Source organism: Phalacrocorax aristotelis, chromosome 1 (assembly GCF_949628215.1).
Source record: "Phalacrocorax aristotelis chromosome 1, bGulAri2.1, whole genome shotgun sequence".
Classification (NCBI taxonomy): domain Eukaryota; kingdom Metazoa; phylum Chordata; class Aves; order Suliformes; family Phalacrocoracidae; genus Phalacrocorax; species Phalacrocorax aristotelis.
Genome location: NC_134276.1, coordinates 218,583,336 through 218,611,007, shown reverse-complemented (window position 1 = coordinate 218,611,007; position 27,672 = coordinate 218,583,336). Strand labels below are relative to the sequence as shown.

Sequence of the window (27,672 nt, the reverse complement as noted above, 5' to 3'; positions counted from 1 at the left end):
CTGGGGCCGTGGAGTGGACGGGGCCAAGGTGGCTGGGCCGTTCCCGGGGGCCTGCAGCTCTAGGGGGAGCCCCCCTGGGAGGGCTGGGAGGGCGGTGCTGTCCCTGTGCAGGGGACAGCGTGGACGTGGGGGCCTTCATGGCTGGAGAGGCTCAACCCATCACCCCCACCTCCCTGTGCCCCCACCAGCCACCCCCAGCCTTCCCCCCAGCCCCATGCAGCCCCATGTGCCCCCACCTCGCTGTGTTGTTGCCCCCACAAGCACTTCCCACCCCCACACTCCCCTGACCCCACTCAGCCCACCGGTGTCTCCATCCCTGGCGGGGGACACGGGTGGTCCCCACTCCTGCAGCCTCCAGGATGGCTTTGCTCATGCAGGGGGGGCAGCTTCTCCCCGGCCCCGAGGCTCAGCTGCGTCACCGCCGTGGCTGGGGGTCCCCAGGGCACGGGGGCCAGGGCAGTGCTGGGTGCGCCCCGGACACCCACCCGTGGCCTGCGGCTGCAGCACGGCCCCTGGCCCCGCCAAGAAGCAGTGAGGATGTGCGGGGAGTCCATGGGGCGTGGGCTGGAGCATGTGCAGGGGGGCCAAGCTGGCTGGTTGTGGGGTCAGACAGAGTCTCTGGCCGTCTGTGGGGCTGGAGGGGGGTGCGGAAGCAGGAGACACAGTGGCTGCCCCCTTACTCCAGATAAATGTCCTCTGTGGGGCAGGCGTACTCCAGGTGCTCCTGGTAATATTCCTGAAACGCTCGTCTGCAAGGAAGAGCACAATGGGGTGGGTCAAGGCTGGGGCCTGGGACCCCAGCATGGCAACCCCCTGCACCACAGCCCCCGGCACAGCCAGCGCCCTGCACCCAAATCCCCTGCACCCCCAGCCCCTCTGTCCCTCCATGCTCCGGCATTGCCGCCCCCCGTCCCCATCCCCATCTTACCCGACGCACTCGGCGACGTGCCTCATGGATTCCTGGGAGACGAAGACGTGGCAGGCGAAGCGGCTCAGCACCGGGTGCTTGGTGATGAACCCAAAGTAGCTGCAGGGGAGGGCAGGGTGAGGCAGGGGACACCCCACTGCTGCACCGTGGGGCAGCCCAGCAGCCGTGGGGGGGCTCTGCGGAAGGGACACCCACTGGGGCCCTGGGCTGGGGCAGCCGTGCTGGGGTGGCGACTGGGCAGGGGGACCGTGCTGCGGCACCGCAGGGGTGTGCGTTCCCCCAGGCAGGGGAGGGAGGGATGGGTCCCTTGGGGCTGGGAGGGCCTGGGGGGCTGTGGGAGAAGGGGGTCTCACCAGCTGTTCCGGGGGTGGCACCCGCAGAAGGAGATGTTCTTCATCTGGAAGAAGTGGCTGCAGCGCTCAAACTGGAAGAGAAGGTGGGGCCGAGGTGTGGGCGCCCAGCTCGCAGCAGGGCAGGTGCCCAGCCCCCCCGCCCACCTGTGCCCCTCACCTCCTCGTCCCGGCTGTACTCGGTGACGGTCAGGATGAGCTTGTGCCCTGCAGCGTGATCTCCAGGTCGCAGCTGGCCGGCGGGCGCAGGTGCACCGTCAGCTTCCTGTGGTGGCAATCTGGGGTACGGGGTGGGGGTGTGAGGGCGGAGCTCGTGCCGGCACGGCGAGGAGGGGGCCACGCCACCGCCCCCCCACCCTCGGGCTCACCTTCTGCATGGCGGCACAGAGGATGCCGTTGCCCTGGTGGTACGGCACCTCCACCGAGCCCCAGGAACTGCACGTTGAACCGCTCCACCCAGCACGGGTTCCTCTTCAGGCCTGTGCGGGGAGAGGGGACAAGGAGACGGCACCCCAAGCCCCCCCATGCCCCCCACGTCCCCCGCCACTCCTGCACGGCCCTGGGGGACCCCGCAGGCTCCTACCGATGGCGTCCCTGGCTTGGCCGACGACCTCGTGGGCGTAGAAAGCGGGAAAGATGCCCCTCTCCCCCGTCCGCATGTTGTAGCCCCGGTACCAGTAGTCATCCTCCTCCAGCTCCACCAGGATGGGGTCGTCCACATCCAGCTCCAGCTCGTCCTCGTGGCGGGGGATGAACCTGGGGGACGGACAGCCAGAAGGAGGACGTGGGCAGGAGGGGCAGAGCTGTGGGAGAGGGGGTCCTGCGAGACCCCCCGAGGTGCCTGGGACCGTAGCCACGGCCAGCACAGCATGGCGGGACTCGCTGCTCACCTGAAGACGGCCCGGTGGGTTTGCTCCCGCTCTTCCCCGTTCACCATGCACGAGAACAGCCCGAAGGACTCTGTGCCTGTGGAGGAAGAGGCTGCTGGGGGGCTGGGGGGCAGCTCCCACCCCTCTGCACGGGGCGTGCCCACCCTGGGTGGCTGCAGGACCCTCGGGGTGAGGGGGGCAGATGGCCATCACCCATGGGCTCAAGCCCCTCTTTGGGAGGTCCCACTGAGCCCCTGGCCCTGTGCCCCTCACCCAGCAGCCAGGGCTGAGGACCCCACAGGCCACTGGTGCAAAGGCGTGTTGGGGATGGGCTGCCCAACGAAACCTCGCAGCCCCATGGGGGAGAGCCCACAGCCTTTGGGTCCAGCCCCACACCCCCCGCAGCCACCCCACCCCTGCCGCGCCGCGCCACGCAGGGATGATGCCACGGCCAGGATGGCTGAGGCAGGACGGCGGAGGTCAGCCAGCCCGCCGACAGCATGCAGAGCAGCCCGGGACGGCACGGCATGGCACAGGTCACTTACTGGAGGAGCGGGAGGTGCTGTTGACGAAGACGTTGAGGAACTTCTTGGAGAACTGCAGGTCGGCCTCGGGGGACGAGTCCTCGGAGGAGCTGTGGGCATCGGGGGCCACCAGCCCGTCCCCAAAGGTCGCCTCATCCTCCAGGTCACAGCGGTCGCAAGCGCGGAGCAGGTCGCTGTCGTCGCTCAGCACCGAGGTGCAGCGCCGCAGGCTCACCAGCTCCAGCTGCGTGTGCTCGTCCACCACCAGCGTGTACTTCACCGAGTCGTAGGCCAGGGACTCGTCCAGTGCCTGCGGCTCCAGCGCCCTGGGGGCAGGCGGCAGATCCCCCCCGAAGCTTCCCCGCAGCGGGTCCTCGGGGAAGGGGGAGCCCTTCAGGTAGGGCGCCTCGTCCTCGTCTGGGGAGTAGGCCATGGTGAAGCCGCGGTTGGTCTTGGCGGTGGAGACGTCCAGGGCTGGCGGGACGGCGTCGGGGCTCTGCCCCCGGGACGCTAACCGGACGTCATCGATCATGTCGTCGGCCTCCAGGACGCCCGAGTCCAGGTCCCTGTCGATGGCCCAGTCCTCCGGGCCGGTGGCCAGTGGCGCCGTGGTGGTGCGGGGCTCCCCAGCGGCAGCCTCGGTCCCAGGGGAGGCACGCGGCGGGGTGCGGGGCGGCCCGGGGCGGCAGCCGAAGGTGGCCAAGACCTCAGAGGTGCCCAGCCGGTCGAGGGTGACGGGGCGCCCCGGGAAGACGGGCGCGATGGTGTCGTTCGTGGGGTTGCTCAGGAAGAGGAAGGGGCCCGGCTCCTCGGCGGGCGGCTCCGGCGCCGGCTCTGTCCCAGCGCCCAGGGCCCGCTCGTCCTCGGCGCGCTGGAGGGAGCTGCGCAGCGTCTCCATGTCCACCAGCTCGATGGCGCGCTGGCAGCGGGGCAGGGCGGCCGGCTCCCCCGCGCCCATCGGGGAGTCCCGCGAGCCGGGCTCCCCATCCAGCGCCTCGCTCAGGATCTCGGGCTCCAGGTCAGAGGCCGGGGAGATGGTGTCGCAGAGCGAGTGGGTCTGCTGGAAGCACTCGTCCGGGCACTTGATGGGGTAGGAGCCCTCCGAGATCATCTTGTTGACGAGGTTGCTGAGCAGCCAGGGTGAGTCCGAGTCCTCGCTCAGGTCAGGCTCCGACTCCGAGTCGGAGTCATACTCGCTGTTGTCCTCCTCGTCTGCCTCGGGCATCAGCTTGGGCCCCACGGGCAGGTAGAAGGAGCGCCGGATGCTCTCCAGGCTGTGGTCTGGGTCGATCTTCAGGTCCAGGGGGCTGGAGGCAGAGATGTCCGTCTGGCTCACGGGCACGGAGGAGTCTGCCGGGTTCAGGCTGTCATAGTAGCCCTCCATCTTCAGCTCCACCAGGCTCTCCCGCCTCACCACGCCGTGCTCCGGGAGCTCCCTCTCCAGGGTCTCCTCCTCCTCCTCCTTGCCCTTGTCCAGCAGCAGGGAGTCCTTGATGCCCATCAGGCCGGGTGCCTCCAGCTCCGTCTCCAGTTCAGCCTCCGAGGTGGGCGAGCTGGCCTCCTCGATGGAGTTGGTGAGGTGGGAGGACCTGCCGCTGCTGCTGTCACTGCTCAGATCCAGCTCCGTCTCCGAGATGGAGGAGATCATGTTGCTGACCAGGCGCCCACCGGCGAAGGCTGCCTCGATCTCCCCCTCCACATCTGAGTCGGAGCCGGGCGAGCTGAGGTCTTCGCTGTGCCGGCTGCCCGGCAGGAAGGGCTTGGCGGTCCTGCTGGTGAGGTCGGCCTCGATGCCGGGGTCCGAGGAGGGCGAGGTGGTCTCCGAGGAGCCCGAGGGGTGCCCACGCACACTGGCCGCCCGGCCGGGCTGGGGACCCTCCCCGTCGGAGCTGAGCAGCTCTGCTGGCCCCGCAGGGCACGCGTAGGCGCCCGGCAGCCGGGCCCCCTGCCCATCGTGCCGCTCGGCGACGGCCCCAGCCGCCGGCTCCTCCCGGGGCCGCGGGGAGCCAGGCTGCTCGCGGGGGGCCGCAGGGGACCCCGGGCTCCCGGCCCTCAGGCCGCCCCCTTCGCCGGGCGCCAGCCTCTCCCGGCCACCGGCCGCTTCCTGCTTTGGCGGGGCACGGCGGCTGTCGGCAGCCGCGGGGGCCTGGGGCGGCGAGCCCGAGTCGGGGCCGGCGGGGGGGCCGTGGGGAGCCGCAGGCCCTGTTGGAGAGAGAGACGGTTCAGGGGGCAGCTGGCAGAGGTGCGATGGGGAGTGCGGTGCTCGAAGCGCAGAGGAGATGATATTCATGTTATAATCTTCCCCAGCTCTCGGGGGCGATGGGTTACCATGTGCCAGGGACTCGTGGCTGTTGCCTTGCGAGTCAAAGTGGGAGGGCTGCAGCGAGGTGGGGGCCTGCCCGGCCCCCCCGGGGCTCGGCCCCTTCGGGCTTTCCAGGCAGGGTCCATCTTGGATGCAGGCGTGGGGAGACGAGTGTCCTGCAAGGGAAGGCAGAGCCCCGCGTCAGCCCTTCGCCCCCCGCGCCGGGGTGAAAAGCCCCGCCAGGCTTTAAGGGGGACAGTTGTGGGACCCCCGGGCAGGAGCTCACCCCAGCACCAGCCCCTGCCCCACAGCTCCGCTCCAGAGCAGGTACCCATCCCCATCCCGTGCTCACCAATGTGTGAGGAAGAGGAGGAGGAGGAGGAGTGGAGAAGGGCGTCCTGCCAGGTGGTGCGGTGAGCGGGCGGTGGGAAGCTGCCATTGTTGTTCAGGGAGTCCTGGGGGAAGAGCAGAGCCGGGGTGGGTGGGTGGGTGAGCCCTGGGGAGGGGACATGGGGTGGCCAAGCCCAGGGATGGGGCCCAAGGGGCATTTGGGGACCCAGCAAGAGGGGGGCAGGCAGTGAACCCAGCAGGGGCTGCACAGGGACACTGGGGCACCAACCAGGGCCAGACCAGCCTGGGGACACCCCTCAGCACGGCTCAGTGCTCCCCACCAGTTTGGCAGCACCCAGGCCACGTGCCCTGGGGCTTAGCCGGATTAGGGCCGCCACGTCCCCAGCTCCCCTGCCCAGCCTGCATGCCGCAGAGCGGGACCGAGGGACGGCACGCTGCCCGTCCCACAGCGCCCCACCGACACCCCCCCGGCAGGGGACCCACCGGCACCGGGGCTGTCCCCACGGGACCCCCAGCACAAGGCCCTGCTGTGCTGTGCCCCCCCGAGAGCAGAGCCTGACCCCAGTGAGCGGGACCCCACTGCCTCCCCCAAAGAGCCGCCGGCCCGCAGTGTGGGCAGGAGCCGGCAAGGCCACGGCTTCCTCATCCGGTGCAGCGGCAGCTGCGGATTAGTCCCGGCGGGAAGCACAGGCAGCGATAATCCCGCCGAGCGGGAGATTAGTGAGTGGGACTGGCGCCACGTGCTGTGGGGCATGCAGGAGCGCGGCGGCGGGGAGGGTGGTGGGGGCCTGGCACAGTGGGGAGGGTCAGGCGTTGCATGGGCTGTGCTGCAGCCCCAGGATGGGTGCTGGGGAGGGACATGGCACCCCAGGACCAGGGTCTTGCCTCCTCCCAGGACCGGTGCAAACGGGCCAGAGCAGGGATTACCAGGATTTGCAACCCGGGCACACCGATGGGGGCCGGATCCGGCCACCGCCATGGGCTCCGCTTACACCCTGAGGGACAATGGATCAGGGTGGCCAGCACGATCCGGCTTTGCCGGCGCATCCCGCCGGGGTGCAGCGGGTCAGGGCTGGCAGGCTCAGGGGGAGAGCCCTGGGGCTTTGTCACCCTCCGGCACCAGCCTGGCCAGGACCCCCAGCCCCCCGACAGCTCCCCCCAGCCCCAGCAGTGTGCGGTGCCATCCCGGGAGGGGGGGGGGCTGAGAATCCTGAAAGCCCCCCAGCACCATGGCAACGCAGGCGGATGCAGGCAGCACCGCACCGGCTTCCCACACACTGCGGCGGCGCAGCAGCGCGGGGCTGGCACCGCACACGCGTGCGCGCGGGGACACGGGGACCCAGGGACACCCCCGCAGAGTGCCACGCCTGCGGGGACCCCCCCACCCCACCTGCCCTGGGGGGAGCCCCCGAGCCCAGCTCCACAGCTAGAAAAGGAGGGACGCAGCGTGCGCCCGTGCACACGCAGCCACGCACGTACATGTGCAACGCATGGGGCCGGCCCACGACACCCGCTGTGCCTGCAACCACCCGCAGCACCTTGCAGCCCCCTGCCATGCGCAGATGACCTGGACCCCCTGCTCACCCCAGAGCCCTGCACGTTGGGATGGGGCCCACTGGACCCCCAGTCCCCCAGGCCAGGGCCTGGCAGGGAGCGTGCAGGGGCCCCGCTGGGCATCGCACAGACGCGTCCCCAGTGTCCCCAGCTCAGCCCCTCACTGTGGAGCTGGAGCCGGTGCCGTCTTTGCCCGTCCCTGCCCTCCTGGTGCCCACCCACCACCCCAGCATGGGCACAGCCCTCAGCCCACCCCTGGGCAAAGCCCTGTGGGGCCCCTTTCCACACCGCACCGCACAGAGCCCCCGTTTTTCCTCCTCTATCAGCCCTGGGGTGCAGGGGGCAGAGACCCCGGAGCAGGGAGGGACCCCTCCCTCCCAGCTGTCCCACCCTCACCTGGGTGCCCGGGGCCGTCAGGTTGAGAGTGGTGGGCCGGTGCTTCTGTGTGTCCTCCAGAGCAGGCGAGGGGATGGGTGAGGCTGAAGGGGACGGTGGAGCTTCCAGCTCGTTGCCCTCCTCATCCTCCTCTTCCTCCTCCTCCTCCTCGTTGTCATCGATCATCTCAAACTCCTGGAAGTCATCCTGGAAGGTGCAGACGGGGTGCGGCTGCTCGCCGCGCTCCAGCACCAGGCAGTCCTAGGGATGCGGCACCGGGTTAGTGGCTACGGTGCTCGCACTCACCCCGGCCACGGTCCCACTCCCCACCCCGGCCACGGTCCCACTCCCCACCATGGCACACCCGCAGCACGATCCTCCCCAGCGGCTCTGCCAGCACCGGGCTGGCAGCGCCTCTGCTCCCCTCCGCTCCTGCCCCAGCGGGACGGGGGCTCTGAGCAGAGGGGAGTGCTCTGTGCCAAGGACCAGGGATCCCCCTGGCTCTGCCAGCTCCCTGCCTGTCTGTCCCAGCCTGTCCTGCCCTCAACACCCAGCGCTTCATCCTACCCACGTGCCTGCCTGGCCCCTGCCTGGTTCCCCAGCACCATGCCCCCAGTGCTGGGCAGAGGTGGGATGAGCTGCATAAGCAGGAGCCACCGGAGCCACGGGCAGGCAGCCGGCTGGCGGGGCCAGCGTGGGGCTGGCTGCTGAGCCACCCGTGTTCCCTGCAGCCACCTCCTGGGGCTCAGCCGGAGGTGGTGGGAGGCCCCATGGTGCCTCGCCATGCCAGGGAGGGCGTCTGGGCTCTGAACCCTGCCTGCACCCTGCAGTGCACCCCCATGGCACCCTGGCATAGGGGCCCTGGCACCCCCCCACTCCAGGAGGGGCTTTGCCAGGCCAATGGCCCCGCCGTCCCCGGCACAGCCCCAAGCAGCCACCACATCCCCAGGGGCACTCAGCTCCTGCACCTTCTCATAGTGGTCCGAGTCGTAGTTCAGCCCGATGCCGCAGTCATCTGTGATCTCCGACAGGTCCTCGTCATCAAACTCCTCCAGGCTGATGTCCTGGGGGGGCCTGGGGAGAGGAGCCGGGGACGTCAGGGCAGGGGCAACACATCAACGAACCTCAGGGAAATGCCTCCTGCTCCCCCTGCAGCACCATGAGGGCCCGAAGCGCCGAGCTGCACCGCAGGCACGTGCTGGCATAGTAACACCACCACCCAGGGTGCCAGCACGGGACCACCAGCCAGGCAACACCGCAGGGACGTGCTGGCGGAACACCATCACCCCAGGGTGCCGGCACGGGACCACTGGCCAGGCAACACCGCAGGGACGTGCTGGCGGAACACCACCACCCATGGTGCCGGCACGGGACCACCGGCCAGACAACACCGCAGGGACGTGCTGGCGGAACACCACCACCCATGGTGCCGGCACGGGACCACCGGCCAGACAACACCGCAGGGACGTGCTGGCGGAACACCACCACCCATGGTGCCGGCACGGGACCACCGGCCGCCCTGGCGTGGTGCGCTCGCGGGGCTCAGCCCCGTGCTGGGAGCCAGGGGAGGGCAGAGGCGATGGGGAGGGCGATGGCCGCAGCGGTGCCCGGGGCCCTCCCGCCTGGCTCGCCACAAACTGTCGCCGGCCTCGTGCCGGGGCGATGAGAGCCAAGCACAGCTCAGGGCCACGCGGCCGCGCGCTGCCCCCGGCCGGGCAGAGGTGCCGGGGCCACCACCGTAGTGGGCAGCACATCTGTCTCCCAGATTCCCGGCCCAGCAAAATCCCTCGAGCCAAACCGAAGGCACGTGCTGGAGCTGAGGCGGGGGGGGACGGCTGCTGCCGCCGCTGCCTCTGCGTGACCTGTGCTCCAGGGCTGCTATTGGAGCCTTGGGGGTTTAATTTTGGGTTTAACCTGAAGCAGAGCTGGGGCTGCCCCTGGCCGAGCTAAGGGCGGTCAGAGAAACCAAGCAGAGCCGTTCCTGATGGGAACAGGGGTGTCATGGAAACCAGCGGTTTCTGCAGGGAAAGGGGGAAAAAAAAAAGGAAAAAGACGACAACTCTTGGCAGGATTTGGTGTCGGAAAACGGAAATGAAACGTTTCTGGTGGCTTTCTAAGGTGGGAGGTGCGGCATTACCCGGGTGCCGGCAGGGACCCTCTGCCCACGCCTACCCCACTGGGGTCTGGGGACACCCAGGGCCTCCCACAGCTCAGCCTCAAGGGAGTGTGGGCCAGGGCACATGGGGGTCCTCTGGCAGGGATGGGTCTGGGGCCTCGCTGGGACCTCAGTGGGGTCTCAGTCCTAGGATCGGCTGGAAGCAGGAGCAGACCCCTATGCAGTGGGGGGGGGTGTGTCACAGCCCGCAGAGCAGCAGCTGCCACCTGACCTGCCTCCCCTGCTTTGACCCCTGCTTTGACCCCGAACTCCCCTTTTCCAGCCCCTCACCCCAGCACAGAAGGCGGGCGCTTGCTCTCATTTCACAGGGAAAAAGATTTCCCCAAATCACATAATTCCCAGAAGTAGGCCACTGAGACAGCATCAAATATTGGCAGATTTATGGCAAAAGCACCAAGGCCGGCGGTGGGACCGCGACCTCAGCCTGCAGCAGGGCACGGGGCTGGGCTGGACCCCAGAGCCTGGACCCTGGCCAGGGGTGGGGGAGCCCCGGGGGCAGTGGGGAGCAGAGCCCTGGGGGTGGAGGGGAGCAGAGTCTGTCTCCCCAGCCCGAGGGGACATTGGTGGCTGCTGCCAGCAAGGGGGGGGGTGTTGAACCCTCCTGCTGCCACATGGGCTGCACCCCCCTGGGGGCGAGCAGGGGGAGGGCAGGGACAGCACAGCCATGAGTCCTCCTGGGATGGAGACCTGCCGTGGTCCTGGAAACCCCGGGTCAGGCTCCGCTCCCGCACCCCCTGGACCCTCCTCAGTCAGGAGACCAACTCCTCCACCAGCCCTCGTCCTGGCTGAGGGGACACGCACACTGGGGCAGCACAGCATGGCGCGGCACGGCATGGCACGGCTGCCCCACATTAGCAGGGCTGGGGCCCCCTGCCCCACACAGGGCTCCTGCCTGCCCGCGGAGGCCGTTCCCCCCCTCTGCGGGGAGTGACTGCCATGACAAACCATGGCTGAAATTTCTAGGTCACGATGCTCCCGAGTTGGGGCGGGGCACGGTGGGATGGGGCTGCCCAGCAAGAGCCAGCCCCAGTCCCACGGCCTCCCCGAGGGCACCCCTGGGGACCCCGCTGCAGCCAGAGGAGAGGCAGCAGCATCGCTGTGGGTGCAGGGATACAGCGATGGGCACCTCGGACACAGCAGTAACGAGCGGCAGGCGGGAAGGACGGCGTCCCGTCCCTGCGATGGCTGCACAGGACACCGCAGCCGGCCAGGGCGGAGGTGCGGGTGGGGAGCACCCAAGTGAGGGCCAGAGCTGAAGTGGAGCAGCGTTTTGGGGAGGGGGGGAGCTCACCCCAGCCCTGCACACTGAGAGGGGGGGTCAGGAAGGGCAGGAGGCATTAGGATGCTGCACCTCAGGGTGTGCAGGGACCTGGCACCATATGCCCTGGGCCAGCCCCACCGCCTCCGCCTTGCCATGTCCCTGAGCTGGGCCAGACTGGAGGAGGGGAGCGGGGCGGCTGGGGCCAAACCAGGTGACGGCCAAAAGCTGGACCCCAAAGGGGCCCAACATCACCTGCCCTGGGGCGCTGGGAAGGGGGCCGCGCAGGGGACGGGGAGCAGGGTGCACACCGGGGTGCCCACGGGCACGCACACCAGCACGCACACCGGTGTTTGCACGGGAGCTGCCGGGGGCCGGGCTTCCCGAGATGGGAGTGACGACCGAGCAGGCCACGGGAGGATTGAATTTCCTCATTATTTTCAGACCAGCTCCCTGGACAGTTCGCCCTGGCAATGGTTCTCCTGCAATGGCTTTTCCCAGAAGGACAGGCCAGGGACCAGGATAGTAGATGTGCCCCCAGCCCCCTCCATGCCCACCAGCCCCCAGCCGCTCCCAGGGCAGGGACGAGGCCTCAGGGAGGTCGTTGCTGACCCTCAGGGGCCTCATCCCCTACCCCAAGCCTGTGACCAGCACCCAGGGCTCCCACGGCCAAGCCTGCAGCAGCCCCCACCAGGGCTGGTACCCCGGACCGGGAGGCAAGAGCCATCCATCCCGCCGGAGCCCCTGCCGAGGCCCTGCCGCTTGTGCACCACGGCCTTTCCACACCGCTCCCTCCCCGCCGCATCGCCTTTACCAGCTTCTCCTTCCCCCTCCCGTGAGGGGGGTCCCACCCCCATCAGCCCCACCGAGCCCTGGGCTGGGTGCCACCTCCACAGGGGCCTCCTTGGAAAGGGCATGGTCCCGATTCGGCCCTTGCAGGGGCCCCACTGAACCGGCACACGCCGAACCTGGCACTGCCAGGCCAGGGCACGCTGGGGGCTGCGCCCTGGGTGCCGGCAATGGCTGGGCCTTCGCCCTCCCTCACCAGGCCCTGCCAGGCGCCAGGGGGGTCGCGGGTGTGCTCGGCGAGACCTGGGTGCACTCGCCGTCATGGCGTCCCCAGGGATCTGAGCCGGTTGTCCCGGCTGGTGCAGGGGTGCAGCACCCCACTCCCCAGGCTGCCTCCTTCCCTCCGGTGGGGAGACGGCATGGGCTGGGGGGGTCACGGTCACCGCTCCGGCCCTTTGGCACCCGCAAAGGGGCTCTGTGCTGCCCAGGGCTTGGGGCCACCGTCGGGGACCTCGGAGACCAAGCGCTCCTGCGGGAGCCGAAGAGGTGACTGGTGATGGCTGGGGGGAGCAGACGTGGATGCTGCCGTCCCTCCCTTGCAGAGCACAAGGGCAGAGGGAGATGAGGTGGAGCAGCGAGTCCAGTCCCAGGGGGACTGAACTCCCCGGGGGGAGAGGAGCAGGGCTGGGTTGGGCCGGGGGGACTCCGGGGGGCTCCAGCCTTGCCTGTCCCTCACAGCCCCCGACTGGGACACGTCCCTGGCCCAGGCATCAGCCACAACGAAGGGCAGGGACATGCCGGGACCTGCTCCGACCCCACACGGTGCAGGGAGGGCTCGGGGGCTGAATGGGGAGGACCCAGCCGAGACCCCCAGAGAACTGCCCGGGGCCCAGATCCCAGGTGAGAGGCGGGAAGGAGACGAGCAGCCACAGCAGAGGCCGTGTTCTCCCCTCCCTGCACCACCGCAAGCGGGGGACGCCCCGGGATCCCCCTGTGCAGCGTGGCTGGGGGTAGGGGGCTGCCGGGGAGGGGGCTGCCGGGGAGCAGCCGTGAGACCTGCCCAGCACAGGCCAGAACCAACCAAGGGCACATCCCGCACCCCCAACGCACTCCCTTGGACCGCAGCTCCCCGGGTGCCCCCCACCGCCGTCTCCCACACTTCCCCGTCCCACTGCCGGGGTCCCACGGCCCCGCACCGAGCCAGCCCATCCCGCACCCAGCCCCCGTCCGGCCCCGCGCTCCACCTCTCGCCTGGGGACCCCAGCCCGGAGGGGGCCCTGCCAAGGTCAGGCGAGGTGCGGGGAAGCGGGGACGAGGGACCCACCGGGGGGGCCTGGCGGATGGCGGGGCGCCACGCGCCGTGGCCCCGCGCCTCGGCGTCCCGCGGGACCTGCGGTAAGGTGACCGGCCGTGGGTGCCGCCGGGCCCTGGCGCTGCTCCCGCGGGGGCGGGCGGGCTGCGGGGCGCAGCCTCCGGCACGCACCGGCTTTCCTTTGACCTCGGGAGCGCCGGGCCTCGGCGGGAGCCGGGGAGGCTGCGGGGCCCCCACCGAGCCCCGGGCCCGCCACCTGCGGGGGTTCGCGGGCCCAGCGACCCCCCCCCCCTTCTCCCGCGCCCGCAGGCGCTGGGCCCTGCGGGGCCCAGAAGGGCCCGATCCTGGTGCCAGCACCGAGCATCCCCCGCCGCGTCCGGGGGCCGCTGCGGCGCGGCGGGAGAGACAAAGAGGCGGCGGCAGCGGATCCCCCCGCAGCGGCGGGATGCGGCGGCACCGGGCACGGCCGAGCCGGGGGGGGGAGGAGGGGGGCTGAGCCCGGGAAGGGGGGGTCTGCCCCTCCCATAACGGGGGGCTCGGCGGGAGGGGGGGGTGGCAGAGGGGACACCCCCCCCCCCCCCCAGTTCCATCCCCCCCCGCCCGGGAGCGGCCCCGGCATCCCAAGGTGACGGGGCGGGGGTCCGGGCCCGCCAGGCCGCCGCCGGGCCCCGGCACCCCGCGCCGCTGCCAAGGGCGGTGCGCCGGGAAGGGCAGCCCCGCCGCACCGCAGTGCCCCGGCCCCCGCCGAGCAGCCACCCCGCACCGCGCACCGCACCCCGCCGCGCCGCGGGCCGGGCTCACCTGCAGCCGGGCGGGGAGAGCGAGTGGAAGGTGGAGAGCGAGAACATCTCGGCGCGATCCGCCATCTTCTCCCGGCCGGGGCTGCGCCGGACTGCGGAGCTGCGCGGGGAGCGCGGGGAGCGCGGCCGGGCGGGGCGCGGGGGCGGGAGCGGGGGGGCGCGGGGGGCCGCGGATGGGGCCGCGCCGCGGGGGGGGGGAGGGGGGGGGCTGAGAGAGGGGGAGGAGCCGGGCGGGCGGGGGGGGCGGGGGGAGGGAGGGGGCGGGGGGATGGGGATTATGGGGGGGTGGGGGGTTAGGGAGGGGGGTATGGGGGGGTATAGGGAGGGGGCGGAGGAGTGGGGGGCTAAAGGGAGGGGGCAGGGGGATGGGGAGTATAGGGGGGGTATGGGGGGTTATAGGGAGGGGGGTATGGGGGGTACAGGGAGGGGCCAGGGAATAGAGAGTATAGGGGGGGTATGGGGAGGTATAGGGAGAGGGGTGGAGGGAGGGGGGTATGGGGGGTACAGGGAGGGGGCCAGGGAATGGGGAGTATAGGGGGGGTATGGGGGGTTATAGGGAGGGGGTATGGGGAGGTATAGGGAGGGGGGTATGGGGGGTACAGGGAGGGGGCCAGGGAATGGGGAGTATAGGGGGGTATGGGGGGTTATAGGGAGGAGGGTATGAGGGTTACAGGGAGGGGTCCGGGGGGATGAGGAGTATGGAGGGGGTTTGGGGGGTTGTAGGGAGTGGGGTGTGGGGGGGCTATAGGAAGGTATGGGTATGGGGGTACAGGGAGGGGGGATGGGGAGTATGGAGGGGGTATGGGGGGGTTATAGTGAGGGGGGTATGGGGGGGCTGTAGGGAGGGGAGTATGGGTGGCTATAGGAAGGAGGGTATGGGGGTATAGGAAGGGCGGTATGAGGGGTATGAGGGTTACAGGGAGGGGGCCGGGGGAATGGGGAGTATGGTGTAGGTATGGGGGGCTATAGTGAGGGGGTATGGGGAGGTATAGGGAGGGGGCGGGGAAGTGGGGAGGTATAGGGAGGGGGGCGGAGGGGATGGGGATATAGGGGCGGGGGTGGGGGGTATGGGGGGTATAGGGAGGGTGTTATGGGGGAGTATAGGGAAGGGCGGGGGGATGGGGGGTGTGCAGGGAGGGGGAGTATAGGGAGGGGGTGGGGGTATAGGGGTGGGGCATGAGGCATATGGGGGTATAAGGAAGGGTATAGGGAGGGGGCGGGGGATATGGGTGGTAGGGGGAATATAGGAAGGGGAGCGGGGGATGTGGGGTGGTATGGGGGCGCGGCGGGTATGGAGACAATATGGGATTATGGGGGGTTGGGGGGACAGGGGGGTATGTGGGGGCGGGCTGTAGGAGAGTTTACTGAGAGGGGGCGGGGGGTTATGGGGGGTATATAGACGGGAGCGGGGGGGTATAGGGAGAGGGACGGGGGGTATGGGGAGGGTATAAGTCAGGAACCAGGGGAGTGGGGGCGGGTGGGGTTCTAGGAAGGGGTGCGGGGGATGGTATAGGCGGGGGTTTGTCTCTGGCGGGGGGCAGGGAGAGGCTGGGGGTTCTCTAGGGAGGGGAGGGAGCTGGGGGGGAGTGGGGAGGGGCTGATGGCCGAACGGGGGGGGGGCGGGTGGGTATCTGGGAGTGGGGTGCTTGGGAGATGAGGATCGTTATGGAGGGGAGCAGAGGGGCTGGGGGCTGTGTGGGGAGGGGGCCAGGGGGAGGCTGTATAGGCGGGGAGCAGGAAGGGGCTAGGGGTTCCTATGGAGGGGTGCTGGGGCTGTATAGGGAGGGGGCTGTACGCGGGGGTACTGTAAGGGGGGGAGCTCTGCGGAGGGCCCTATAGGGAGTTGTAGAGGGGGGATACAGGAGAGATGCAGCGCACTGTGCGGGGACGAGCAGGCAACCGTGCGGGGGGGGCACAGAGGGGCTATAAGGATGGGGCAGGGGCGGTAGGGAGGGGCAGAAAGTCTGTAGGGGACGGCCAGGGGTCTGTAGGAGAGGGGCAGGGGGCTATACGGGAGGGGCAGGGGTCCATAGGGGAAGGGCAGGGGGCTATGGGGAGGGGCAGGGGGCTATGGGGAGCGGTAAGAGCGGGAGGGAGCCGTACAGGGAGGCGGAGCAGGCCCGGGCGGAGGCGGCCCCTGGGCCGGGCGGCGGGAGCTGTCCCGGTGCTGACGGACGGGGCTGTCCCGGGGCCGGTGCTGAAGGGCCGGTGCCGCCCGGGGCTGTCCCGGGGCCGGGGCTGACGGACGGGGCTGTCCCGGGGCCGGTGCTGAAGGGCCGGTGCCGCCCGGGGCTGTCCCGGGGCCGGGGCTGAAGGGCCGGGGCCGCCCGGGGCTGTCCCGGGGCCGGGGCTGACGGACGGGGCTGTCCCGGGACTGGCCGGGGCCGCAGGCACGGAAGGCGGGGGACGGCGGGGGAGGGGGGATATCCGGGAGATCACGGAGGTTTCTGCTTTGGGGGCACAGAGTAACGGGTTGGGGGCAAAGAGACGGTGAAGGCCAATGAGGCACTGGGGGGGTGCATTGCGGGGTGCAGCGGGGGTCCGGGAGGGGTGGAGGTCTGTGCTTTGGGGAATAGGGTACAGCAGGGGGGCTATGTACTGGGACGGGAGATGCAGTGGGTGCTCAGGAGGCTTTTGGGGGTGTGTGCACTGAAATGACAGGGTGAAATGGGGGAGCGAAATGTAGTGGGGGGGTCCTAGAAGCTGCAAAGGGCCCTCCAGGACTTGGGGGAGGGGGATGTGTCCTTGCACTGGAGCAGGCGGATACAGCGAGAGGCTCAGGGGCAGCGAGGACAACCTGCAGTGGGAGGGCACGGGGTGGGGCAGGGAGGCAGGGGAGGTCTGTGTGCAGTGGGGGGACGCCCAGAGGTGGCGGGGCGCAGAAGGCCATAGGGGACAGTAGGTACCACGAGTCAGGGTGGTTAGGGGGGGCATGCAGTGGGCAACAGGATGCCGGGGAGGGGCAGGAGCTACTGGAGACACTGGGGTCAGAGAGGCAGCAAGGGGCCACCTGGAGCAGTGGGGAGTCCGTGCACTGGGGACAGGTGGCTTTTGGGGGTTCCAAAGGCAGTGGCGAATGGGGGGGGTAGTGCCCAGCCCCTCTCCGTGGCTCCTTGGCCCATGCTGGGGACTGGCTCGCAGCAGGGCTGGGCTGGGCTCCCCCCAGCCTGTGCCAGGCCCCAGGGACCCATCGCACAGTCCCCCTTCTCGATGGCTCCCCGCAGTCCTGGGCAGCCCCAGGGCCCCGGGCCGAGGGCTGGGACCAGCACAGCTGCCCTCTGCCTACTCTGCACTGCTCTAGGGGGGTCCCTCAGTGCCCCCACTCCCTCCAGAACTGCACTGCAGGGCCTGCGCCAGCCTGCCAAGGGTCTGAGCCCAGCGGGGTCCTGCAGCTCCCCCCGACCACCTCCACATCCCAGCCATCCCAACAGACAGGGGGCCCCGGGTGAAACCACGGCCAGCTTTGTGCCACTGCAGAGCGCGCACAGGGGGACAGTTCTCTGGGGGGCAGCACAAGACCCCAGCCCTTGGAGGGGCGCTGGCCCTGCCTCTCCAGCCGCTCAGCCCATCCTGGGGGGATTTTCCCATGGGGAAAGGGCTTCCCCAGGTATCTGTGGCTCGCATGCAGAGCAGAGTGGCTGGGGAAACAGCTCCTGTGGGCAGCTGGCTGCACCCCGGCGGGGTTTTCGGTCCATTCCCAAATGCAGGCAGCAGCTATCTCAAGGGCACTGCCCATCCTGTGGGACAACACCAGGGCAGCAGCAGGACATCGGGCACCTATCCTCCACCACCAGGTCCCTGGTCGGGGGTGAGTGCCCCTTCCCAGCTCCACGGGGACTCAGGGAACACGAGACGGTGCTGGTGTGGCTGTGCCCTGAGAACGGCTGCGGTGAGCCCCCAGCGACCGCGCTCCCTGCCTGCGGCTTCCCTGGGGGACACAGGCAGGAAGGGGAGACGCTCCCCTGGGACAGGGCTGTCGCCTCGCAGGAGTCGCACATGGCCTGTCGCTGGAGGTGGCAGGCGGGCGGAGCACGGGCTGCGAAGGGCCCTGGGCACAGCACTGGGGAAGGGCTTGACCCCACGGCATGGCCCAGCCCTCCCCACACCCCAGGCGAGTCTGTGGGCTCTCAGAGAGGAGGCTGTCTGAGGAGACGCCCTCCCCTGGGAAACACACGCTCCCCTGGGAAATGTGTCTGGCAAAAGAGAGGCTCTGCAGCACCCCGTTAACAGGGTTTGGGGACAGAAGCACAGAGGGTCCCGGGCAGAGCCGGGGCTACAGCCGTTCCCCTTCCACCGGTCACCAGGCACAGCCTCGCCACCTGCTCCTGCCCACAGCTCATCACGGGCCTTTTCCCCGCCGGCATCCCTTGTCCTGGGGCTACGGCATATGTGGATAGACTCAGGGTGAGGGGATGTAGCTGGGTGCAGAGAGCCCCATCTCTGCCGGGCTCCCAGCCTCAGGGCGGGCAGCGGAGCAGCAGAGGCAGAAGCCCCCATCCCAGGAGCCCCTGCCCCTTGGCTTTCTGGACCCAGACCCACATTGGCCTCACGGGCAAGCCCTACCCAGGCCCCAGCCGCTGCCTCCCCTGCCCAGCCATGCTGCCCCACAGACCCCCCAGCCCTGCCTGGCTTCCCCCCTCAGGCAGGATCAGGCAGCCACAACAGCAGCTATGGGGACCTGCCTGCCGGCTGGCTGACTAGCAGCAGCAGGCAGATGGCACAGCAGCACAGAGGCCTCCAGCCCCCCCAGCCCCCTCCACTGACCCATCTGCTGCCGCAGCAGCCCGCGGCCCCCCCTCCACCCGTGGCACTGCTGGGCGCCGCTCCCAGCACAGCCCATGGCCCTGGCGGGTGCTGAGTGTGGGGACAGGACATAATCCTGGCTCAGGGCTGAGTGCTGCTGCTGCCCATCGCATCCCTTACCCTCCCTCGCAGCCCTTCCTGCACCCCTTCCCCAGGGTGCTGTGCCCCACAGGAGGAGAGCTCAGAGTCGACCCAGGGCTCACACCCCTCTCCCTGCTGCAGCCCGGCCCCTGTGCCAGCACAGGGTGGGCAGTAAGGGGTGACCGTGGGTGCCAAGGCCCCAGCACCAACTGGAGCGGCCAGTCCCAGGCACAGGTGCCATCTGTCCCCAGCTTTTATTGTTCAGCAAAGGGCACAGGGCAGCAGCTGTCCATGGGGTGGCTGACCCCGTCCCCACCGCTCTCGGGTGCACTGTCACAGCCTGTGTGAGGGGTGGCAGCGAGGGGGCTCTGCCCCTGGCACATGGACACCAGCAAGCCCTCAGGAGCCTGACTCCCCCTTGGCCAGGAGAAGGTCCAGGTAGGCCCCGGAGATCAGGTCCTCCTCCTCAATCCCCAGCTCCTTCATCAGCTGGCAGGCCACACGCTCGCCATCCTCTGGGGTCTGCTCCTCAGTCAGCACCACCTGCAGGCACAGGGAAGGTGAGCCCTGGGGCACCCCAGGGCTGGCTCCCGCACCCCAGCCGTGCCCCACTCACCTCCAGCTCCAGGAAGTGCCCCAGCCCCTCCACGCTGTCCAGGTGCACCCGGGTCTGTCCCACGAGGTAGAGGAGACGCTCCTTCCTCACCACGCCCAGCACGCCCAGCGCCTGCCCCAGTACCGCCTGCACACCAGGAGAGGAGCTTGCCGCAGCTGGCAGCCACCCCAGGCAGGGGCAGCCGCAGTGCCGGGCTGTGCCAGGTGGCAAAGCTGCAACAAGGCCCTGGCCGGGCCGCGGGTGCCGGGCACCCTACACAGCCCCGCGGCAGGGAGCAGCCAGCACCCCGGGGCGCGCTGTCCTGGGGGTCCCCCCCAGTGCTCACCTCCAGGCCGTCGGGGTCATCTGTGGGGGTGATGCTGAAGCAGGAGAGCTTGGGGCCGGCATTGTTGGGGCGCTCATAGAAGATCAGCTCCCCCCGCCCGTCCTGGGAAAGCAGCAGGTCAGGGTCAGTCAGGAGAGGCAGGGGCAGACAGACCAGGTCAGGGTCAGGATCAGGCAGGAGAGGCAGGGTAAGGGCCAGGGTCGGGGTCAGGCAAGGTCAGAGTCAGGGTCAGGCAGGAGAGAGAGTGTCAGGGTCAGGCCGGGCCAGGGTAGGGGTCAGGCAAGGTCAGAGTCGGGGTCAGGCAGAGTCGGGGTCAGGCGGGAGAGGCAGGGTAAGGGCCAGGGTCGGGGTCAGGCAGGCCAGACAGGGCCCACAGGCCCGAGCCCCCCCGGCTGCCGCCCGCGGACCCCCTCCCCCGAGGCCTGACACCCCCCATCCCCGGCCCCGCGCTCACCGGGGTGCGCCGCAGCTTGAGGCGGCCCCGTGGGACGCGGAAGAAGGTGTCGGCCTGGACCAGGACTTGGGACTGGGCCTTGGCCGGCGCCCCCAGCCGCTCGGCCGCGCCCCGCGCCGCCGCCGGCGCCCTCAGCCGCGCCTTCACCTCCACGTTCCGCCGCATCCCGCTGCTCGAGCCCATTGGCCACGCGTCGCGCGTCATCGCCAAGCGCGCCTTCCCATTGGGCCGCCAAACGCCACGCCACGCCGCGCCCCGCCGGGAGGTGAGGGGCGGCTCCGCCGCGGACCGGCAATGGCGGCGGAGGAGCGGGGGTGCGCGGCTGGGGCTGTGTCCGCCGCCGGCGCCGTGCTCGCCGCTACCCGCCTGCAGGCCTACGCCTGGTGCCGCGAGTTCCTCGCCGGCTCCTGGAAGCTCATCGAGCCCGAGGAGTTCAGCATCGAGCCTGTCAGGTATGAGCCGCCTCCGCCCGTACGCCCCCTCCGGGTCCTCGTCCCGGGGCCCCCAGCACCACCGCGGTGTCCCTGGCCCGTCTCCCCCACACTGATGCCCATATTGACGCCCCCCCCGCCCCGGTGACCCGTCCCCACCGGTGACCCTGTCCGTCCCCCGGCCCCACCCCCCCTCCAGTGACCCTGTCCGTCCCCCTGTCGCATCCCCCTTCCCTCCCCCCGGTGGCCCTTTCCGTCCCCCCGCGATGGCCCTGTCTGTCTTTCCCCCGCCCCCGGCGGTCCTGCTCGCACCCCCCTGCGCCCCAGTCCTTCCCCCCAGTTCCCCCATCAGCTGCCCCAGCCTCTCCCCAAGTCAAGGCCCCCCCCCACCAGTGTCCCCCAACTGATGGCTTTGTACCCTGCCAAGTGCCCCAGCCGCCCCATAGCTGCCCCCGGCCCTCCCGCCGTTGCACCCCACCTCCGGGTGCGCCGGGCGCCCCCCCCGCCACACCCAAGCACCCCCCGCGGTGACACCCCCGCAGCCCCTGACCGGCCTGTGCCCGCAGCGGGGGGCTCAGCAACCTGCTATTCAAGTGCGCGCTGCCGGAGCACATCCTCAGTGTGGGGGACGAGCCCCGGCAGGTGCTGCTGCGCGTCTATGGGGCCATCCTGCAGGTAAGCGCGGGCGGCGCCGGGACCCCCCTAACCGGCAGACCCCCCGGACCGGCAGCCCCTGAGCCGTGGCAGGGCTCGGGGCTCTGCTGGCTTCTCCCTCCCGTGGGCCTGGCAGCTGCCCCGTGTCTCCTGCGGGGCCGCCCGTGCGGGGGCCACCGGGACTCAGCGCCTGTGTCTGCAGGGCGTGGACTCACTGGTGCTGGAGAGCGTGATGTTCGCCATCCTGGCCGAGCGGGCGCTGGGGCCGCGCCTCTATGGGGTCTTCCCCCAGGGGCGCCTGGAGCAGTACATTCCGGTACGGGACAGGCTACTCCTCCAGCCCCCTCCTGCGGGAGCCCACCCTGGGGGTCTCCTCGCCCCAGCTCTGGCCAGCTGCCGCAGGAAGAGACACCCCACGGGGCTTCTTGAGCTGCCGAGGGTAGGGCTGGCTTCCCAGGGCGGGCAGGCTGCTCACACCGCTGCTGTGCCCCCCCAGAGCCGGCGCCTGCGGACCCAGGACCTGCAGGACCCCACAATCTCCAAGGAGATTGCGGTGAAGATGTCCCGGTTCCACGGCATGGTGATGCCCTTCAACAAGGAGCCCAAGTGGCTGTTTGGGACCATGGAGTGGTGAGGGCAGCCGCCATCCTGCACCGGCACAGGCTCCCACATCACCTCAGCCTCTCAAATCCCATGGGGTCTGGAGCATGGGGAGGTTTCCCGGCTGGTTGCTGGCGGGGCCCATGGGAACAGGGCGCAGAGCAGCTCCACAGCAGCTCATCAGTTGGCCCCGGCTCTGCACTGGGCTGGCAAGAGGGGTGATGCGGTGGGTGACAGCACCCAGGGGTGTCCGTCTCACCGCAGTGCTGTCTCCGGTGCTCCAGGTACCTGACGCAGATTATGGAGCTCACCTTCCCCGAGGAAGGGCAGCTGAAGAAGTTCAACCACCTCAAGACTTACAACCTGCAGGAAGAGATGAAGAGCCTCAGGTGAACCTGAGCTGCTGGCTGGGGTGGCACAGGGCGGGCACTGACCCTGGTTTGTTGCCAGCCTCCTCATGGGGAGCCTGGGCGGACTCGGCTTCTCTGGAAGCTGGTCTCTCTGTCCCATGTCCCTGGAGGGTGTCCTCTGCCTGAGGGCCCCGCGCAGCCAGGGGGACCGCTCTCGCAGGGGTCTCTGCATCCCCGGGGCAGGGTCTCTGCCATGTCCCTCACGCTCTGGATCCCAGCTGTGTCCGCAGCTCTGTCCGCCCACGCGTAACGGCAGCGGTGGCCCTGCATCCCTGTGGCCGGTGGGTGAGGGCTGCCAGATCCTGCCCCTGCTGAGGCATCTCTCCCCTGAACTGCAGGGAGCTGCTGGAGTCCACCCCCTCGCCGGTTGTCTTCTGCCACAACGACGTCCAGGAAGGTGAGTGCAGCGGCCAGGTGGCTGCTTCCCCTCGCAGAGGCCTGCTCCTGCAGCCTGTCTCTCTTCCTGGCCTGCCCAGCCGAGCCTGCCCACCCCTGGGCACAGGCCTGGCCTCCAGCCCCTGCCTGCAGCTGCCCGCCAGCTCCGCGACAGCTGGTGGGTCCCCCCCGATCCCCCTCCGAGCCAGCCCCGTCTCTGCGCAGGGAACATCCTGCTGCTGGCCGGGCACGAGGCTTCCTCCTCTGACAAGCTCATGCTCATTGACTTTGAGTACAGCAGCTACAACTACCGGTGGGTCTGGGGGCTGCATGGGGCTGGGCTGGGCCCAACACGGGGGTCCAGCCTCCTGCTGGCAAGAGACCAGGGCTCTGCTCATCCTCCTCTTTCCCCAGGGGCTTCGACATTGGCAACCACTTCTGTGAGTGGGTTTACAACTACACCCACGATGCCTGGCCCTTCTTCAAGGCTTCCCCGGAGAACTACCCCAGCCGACAGCAGCAGGTAGAGCTGCCCTGTCCCTTGGCAGCAGACACGGGGTGCTCCCAGCGAGGGGGGCTGAGGTGGGGGGGCCTCATGGAGGGTGGCGGGGGTGTCCCAGACGTGGCAGTGCCAAGTGCCTGCCTGCCGTTGGCAGCATCCCTGCCTGCTCTGTCCCCCTTCCAGCTGCATTTCATTCGGCACTACCTCTCGGAGGACTCGGGGCGACGCGGGGACACTACGCATGAGGAGCAGGCTCGTATCGAGGAGGAGATGCTCACAGAGATCAACCGGTGAGGGGCATGCCAGGGTGGAGGGGGTCCCTGCGGCTGCAGGGGCCATCCTGGGGGCACGTATCCCAGTCCCCGCTGCCCAGAGAGGGCAGCATCCCAAAAAGCCTCCTTGTCCTGCTCCCTCCTGCACGCCGTTGGTGCGGGGCAGGGAGCGGGGTCCCAGTGGGGCTAACGGCAGCTCTCTGTCAGGTTTGCCTTGGCCTCTCACTTCTTCTGGGGCCTGTGGTCCATTCTGCAGGCAAAGATCTCCACCATCGAGTTCGGGTACCTGGTGAGCGCTGCCTGTGGGCGCCTTGTTCAGGGCTTGCCCAGGGATCCCTTGCACGTCACCCCTCCTCTGATGCAGGCTGTCGGGCTGGGGGGTGGGCGGGGGGCTGGGGGTGTTGGGGGGGGGGCACAGGCCATCCCCGACTCCCCTTTCCCACCCCAGGACTATGCACAGAGCCGCTTCGATGCCTACTTCCAGCACAAGGCGCAGTGCTCCTGAAAGCGGCTGCTGCAGCCCTGCCTGCGCCCGCCTCGACTCCGCAGCCTCCCCCTGCCCACCCTGGCAGTGCTTGTGCCATGGGGCAGGTCAGGGACGCGGTGTCCCCTCCCGCCTGGGCTGCCCCCCATGTGGCGAAGGGGGCTGCTCCCCAGCCTGGGCTGCCCGGACGGGGCCTGTAATGGTTGGGGGGGCCTGATGTCTGCCCCAGATGCCCCCAAAGTCTGGGGAAGGGGTGGGCAGGCCGGGGAGCTGGGTCTGCCCGGGCACGTGCCCCCTGGAAAAGGGGACATCCTGGCACGTCCTGGGGCTGTCTTTGCTGCCGCTGCTGCAGCGATGGCCCCCGGCAGTTGCCCCAGCCCTGCCTGACCGTGCCCCGTCTCTGCCCGTCCCTGTGGTGCTGCCTGCGGCTGCCCCCTCGCTGCCTCCAGCATGTCCCCCGGTGGTGGCGTGTCCCTTCCCTCTGCGCTGCTGGCACTGAGCGGGGCTTGAGCTCAGCCTCCCGGCTGGGGGGAGCCCCCTGCCCTGGCCAGCACTGCGGGGGCTGCTGCAGCCTGGACCCGGGGGACCGGGTGGTTCGGCTGTCCTGGCTGCCCCTTGCACAGCCCTGCCTGGAGCTGCGGTCCTGCCTGCTGCGAGGGGTCCAGGCAGCGATGCTGAGAGGTCCCAGGGTGCTGCAGGGGGCAGAGGGGTGTGAGGGACCTCCACTTCCATCTCATTCCCCCACACACCCTTTCCCCAACCTCTGGGGGCTGAGGCAGGACCCGCGAGCTGTCCCACCGGCCCCTGGGCTTCCCTGCGGCTCTCAGCTGCGTGATATCGCTGCTCGGCTGGGCTGGGGGCTGCTCCTTCCCTTCCCCACCCCCCCCGACAGCAGAATGTAAACTGTCCTCAGACCAATAAACGCTGCGGTGGTGCACGGTGCCTGCTTGCTTTCTGCGTCCCTGCCACCGCCACCTCCTCCCGCTCGCCCCCAGCCCTGGCGCGTCCCAAGCCCTCCTGCGTCCCAGGGCTGGACTGTCATGGTGGGGGGCTGCCCCACAGCAGCATGTACCAACCTTCTCCCCAGTCCCTCTCCCCAGAGCCACGGGCCAGCCCTGGGGGGGGTCAGCGGGGTCTGGGGCTTGGGATGGGCAGTGGGTGCTGCAGCTTGTGCCTGCCCGGGGCCTGGCTGGAGGGGGTGGGGGGGCTCAGGAGGTGCTGGAGGCTGAGGCTGTGCTGCTCTCCTGGCCCTAGAGGTATGCACCTGGGGTGGGTGCTGCCCCCCACCCTGCCCCTGCAGCCGGCAAGGAGGGTCTCACCCATTGCGGCAGCTCTGATTCGCACTGTGGCAGGGAAGATGCTCCCCCATCTCCTCCTGCCTGTGCTGCCCCAGGTTCTTCTCTCTGTGTCTGTGGGTGATGCCTGGTGCTGTCCTGACCCCCTTGCAGCCCCACAGGACAGGGGTGATGCTCCGTGGGTGCCTGGGGGGGCAGGCAAGCATGGGTTTGCTGCCTGACCCCTCCCCTGCCCCATGACCCCAGTGCAGCCCCAGCCCCTCGCCAGCCCCGGGGCTTGGGAGCCTGGTCCTGACCCAGCAGATGGCGGGAGCAGGGTGTTGGGGTGCTGCTCCCCCGGGGGGTGCAGGAGGTCCCAGAGGTGGCTCTGCAACCCTGGCAAGGAGAGCCTGGGGCACCCCGGCACACGGCCCCCGCGGGGCTCTGCCTGCTCCCAGCCGGGCCTGGCAGCGGGTCACGGCTCTGCCCATCGCACCCACGAGCAGAGCTTCGGCACAGCGCGGCTCTTCCGCGGCACCTTCCCCAGCTCCTGGGAGCAGCGGGTGCTCGTGGGGTCCCAACCCTGGGACCGGGCTGATGCCGGGGGTCTGCTGAAGAGGAGGTGCCATGATGAGGCCGAGGTGAGAGGCAGAACTAGGTGAAGACTTGGTGGTCGCCCCTCGCTTAGCCCCCGGCGCCAGCTGTGCAGGCTCCGACATCGTGCCTCTGCCATGCCCCACACTGCTTATCCGCTGCCGGAAAATTAGGCCTAAACTTATGACAAGAGCCCAGACAGTTTCTAACAGACCCCCCCAGGGGAAATATTTAAACCGAATCAAGAAGCCATCACCCACTCGCAGCCGAACACTAATCACAAGCACAGCTCGTGGTTGAGGTTTTAGTTGTGTCGCTCCTTTAAATTACAGAAGCGTGAACGTTTTCGCTGACCCCAAGAGGCCTTCCTCCCTCCTCGCCCCTCATTTACCCACCCAAGCAGCTCAGCTCCAGGAGTCGTAGCAGAGTATGCCACGGTGATTAAGACTCTGGGCACAAAGCTATGTGGGGACTGGGGGCTTCACACCAGCTATAAAATCGGAGCATGGGGGTAACTCAGTGGAATTCCCTGTCAGCTGGCCTGAGACCCCCATCGCCTTGGCCCTGTCATGGACTGCTGCACCACCGAGCAGGGCGTATCCCCTTTCCCATGGTCTCAGGTATCTTGCTCTACCAATTTCTGTCTTATTATGTGTTGGGCTTAACTATATGGGTTAAACTGACTTGCTTAAGGAAAACTTAATTAATTGTGGTGTATGTTAACAGCCTGGCGTCTCATCGGTGAAGCGCATTAACAGACAGGGTCTGTCTCGCTGCGGGTAACAATCCGGGAAGAGAGCGTGACCCCTTTTGGCTTCGCCTTCCTGACGGCCACCTTCCCCTGTGCCCCCCGGCCGGGGCTGCGCAGCGCTGCCAGGAGCTGCCGGCCGGCATGTGTGGGGCTGAGCATGGGGTGGCGTGGGGGGCCGGGGCTGCCGCTCCCCTTCAGCTCCTCTTTCACCCACATACCGGCTATTTATAGCCCTGTGGCCAGCAGGCAGCTCGGCAGGCGTGGGCTGGGGTCTCCTTCCCCACCCACCACCTAGCCCGGGACCCTCGCCTGGAGCAGGGCGGGGAGCAGTGGCCTGGGGGTCTCACACTGGGGCTGTGCAGGGGACAAGCCCTGGCTGCGGTGGGCTCCGGGCACCCACCAGAGCACGTGTGCACATGCAGGCGTGCAGCGTGTGCCCACACGTGTGCCCCACGTGTGCCCCTGCCGTGGCTGGGGAGGCAGGCCCTCCCCTGGGCTGGGGTCTGGGGGCGGTGGCTGCCTTATCCCGAAAAGCGGGTTTGTTCGCCCGGTGTGCAAAATGCCAAACTACACACAGAGCGGAGGTGTTTTATTTAAGTCATTTATTAAGTCATATTTGTGCAAAGATTGGTGCTAGGTGGTAGCCCACAAAGCTGTACCCCGCACCGAGGAGCTACAAGGCATTTATACAGTGAAATGTGTCAGTCACAGCTAATATTCACACGCGTTGGCTAATAATTGGTTAATTTCTTTCTCGCTTCAATGTAACAGCTCACTTTTAATTTACCCCCCATGCTCATAGATTAAGGGACTTAATAGAGGCGGGGCGGTTCCTGACCTGTGGGCCTGATTTTTAGTATTATAACAAGGATAGTTCCTGTACTGGGCACTTTTAGTTCTTATCTACATCCCAATTAGTTGTTCTCCCTGACTACACACTTTATCACCCTGTTCTCAGAAGCAGCCTCTGAGGCGGGATGTTTGCTGTGATCAGTCTCTCAGCTCTCCTCAAGGATAGAGCCATAAAACAAGTGCTTCTTTATCTCTCGGTTTCCATCTCTGGCCTCCAGCTTCTGTTTTGCCAGGCTCGCGTAGTTCATTGTTATGTCTTTGGCAGGCAGTTCCGATAATTCCATTTTCTTAAGGGTATCAGCCGGGGGGGGCGTGCTGCTGCTCTGCTGGAGCCTCCTCCAGATGCCCTTCCAGCTGCAGGTGGGCAGTGCAGGCAGCTGCCTCGGGTCTGCTCCGGAGCGAGGGTCTCCCAGGCACGGCGGGCAGCGGCATCCCCTCTGCCTGCCCTTGCCTGACGCTGCCCTGCGCTGTGGCCGTGGCAGGGCAGGATCCGGCCCCGTCACCCTGTACAGCCCAAGCCCCATGGCGGGACCCCCGGGACAGCCCCACGGCTGAGCCGGGGTGGGGCACCGGCTTGCAGTGGTGCGGGGACCTGCCTTGGGAGTG

At 68.9% G+C, this 27,672-nt stretch overlaps 2 protein-coding genes across 2 annotated transcripts; one reads left to right on the top strand and one right to left on the bottom strand.

Moving 5' to 3' along the window:
• Positions 1 to 254: 254 nt before the first annotated feature.
• Positions 255 to 13,730, bottom strand: MAPK8IP2 (mitogen-activated protein kinase 8 interacting protein 2). The gene is given in 14 exon segments (XM_075081823.1): positions 255 to 749; positions 929 to 1,027; positions 1,282 to 1,352; positions 1,439 to 1,482; positions 1,485 to 1,543; positions 1,624 to 1,706; positions 1,708 to 1,757; positions 1,862 to 2,034; positions 2,169 to 2,244; positions 2,693 to 5,149; positions 5,326 to 5,428; positions 7,275 to 7,514; positions 8,222 to 8,327; positions 13,590 to 13,730. Coding segments are annotated over 14 exon segments (3,699 nt in total). The 5' UTR covers positions 13,655 to 13,730; the 3' UTR covers positions 255 to 676.
• Positions 13,731 to 20,107: 6,377 nt separating this feature from the next.
• CHKB (choline kinase beta) lies at positions 20,108 to 24,537 on the top strand. The gene is made up of 11 exons (XM_075081822.1): positions 20,108 to 20,319; positions 20,865 to 20,973; positions 21,155 to 21,268; positions 21,449 to 21,582; positions 21,837 to 21,941; positions 22,301 to 22,359; positions 22,563 to 22,650; positions 22,752 to 22,860; positions 23,023 to 23,129; positions 23,319 to 23,400; positions 23,560 to 24,537. The coding sequence occupies exons 1-11, from the start codon at positions 20,162 to 20,164 to the stop codon at positions 23,614 to 23,616; spliced, it is 1,122 nt and encodes a 373-aa protein (XP_074937923.1). The 5' UTR covers positions 20,108 to 20,161; the 3' UTR covers positions 23,617 to 24,537.
• Positions 24,538 to 27,672: the final 3,135 nt, after the last annotated feature.

Coding starts and splice junctions, on each gene's coding strand:
- CHKB (XM_075081822.1), top strand. CDS start 20,162: ATGGCGGCGGAGGAGCGGGGGTGCGCGGCTGGGGCTGTGTCCGCCGCC. Junction 20,320..20,864: donor TTCAGCATCGAGCCTGTCAG/GTATGAGCCGCC, acceptor CTGTGCCCGCAG/CGGGGGGCTCAGCAACCTGC. Junction 23,130..23,318: donor ATGCTCACAGAGATCAACCG/GTGAGGGGCATG, acceptor GCTCTCTGTCAG/GTTTGCCTTGGCCTCTCACT.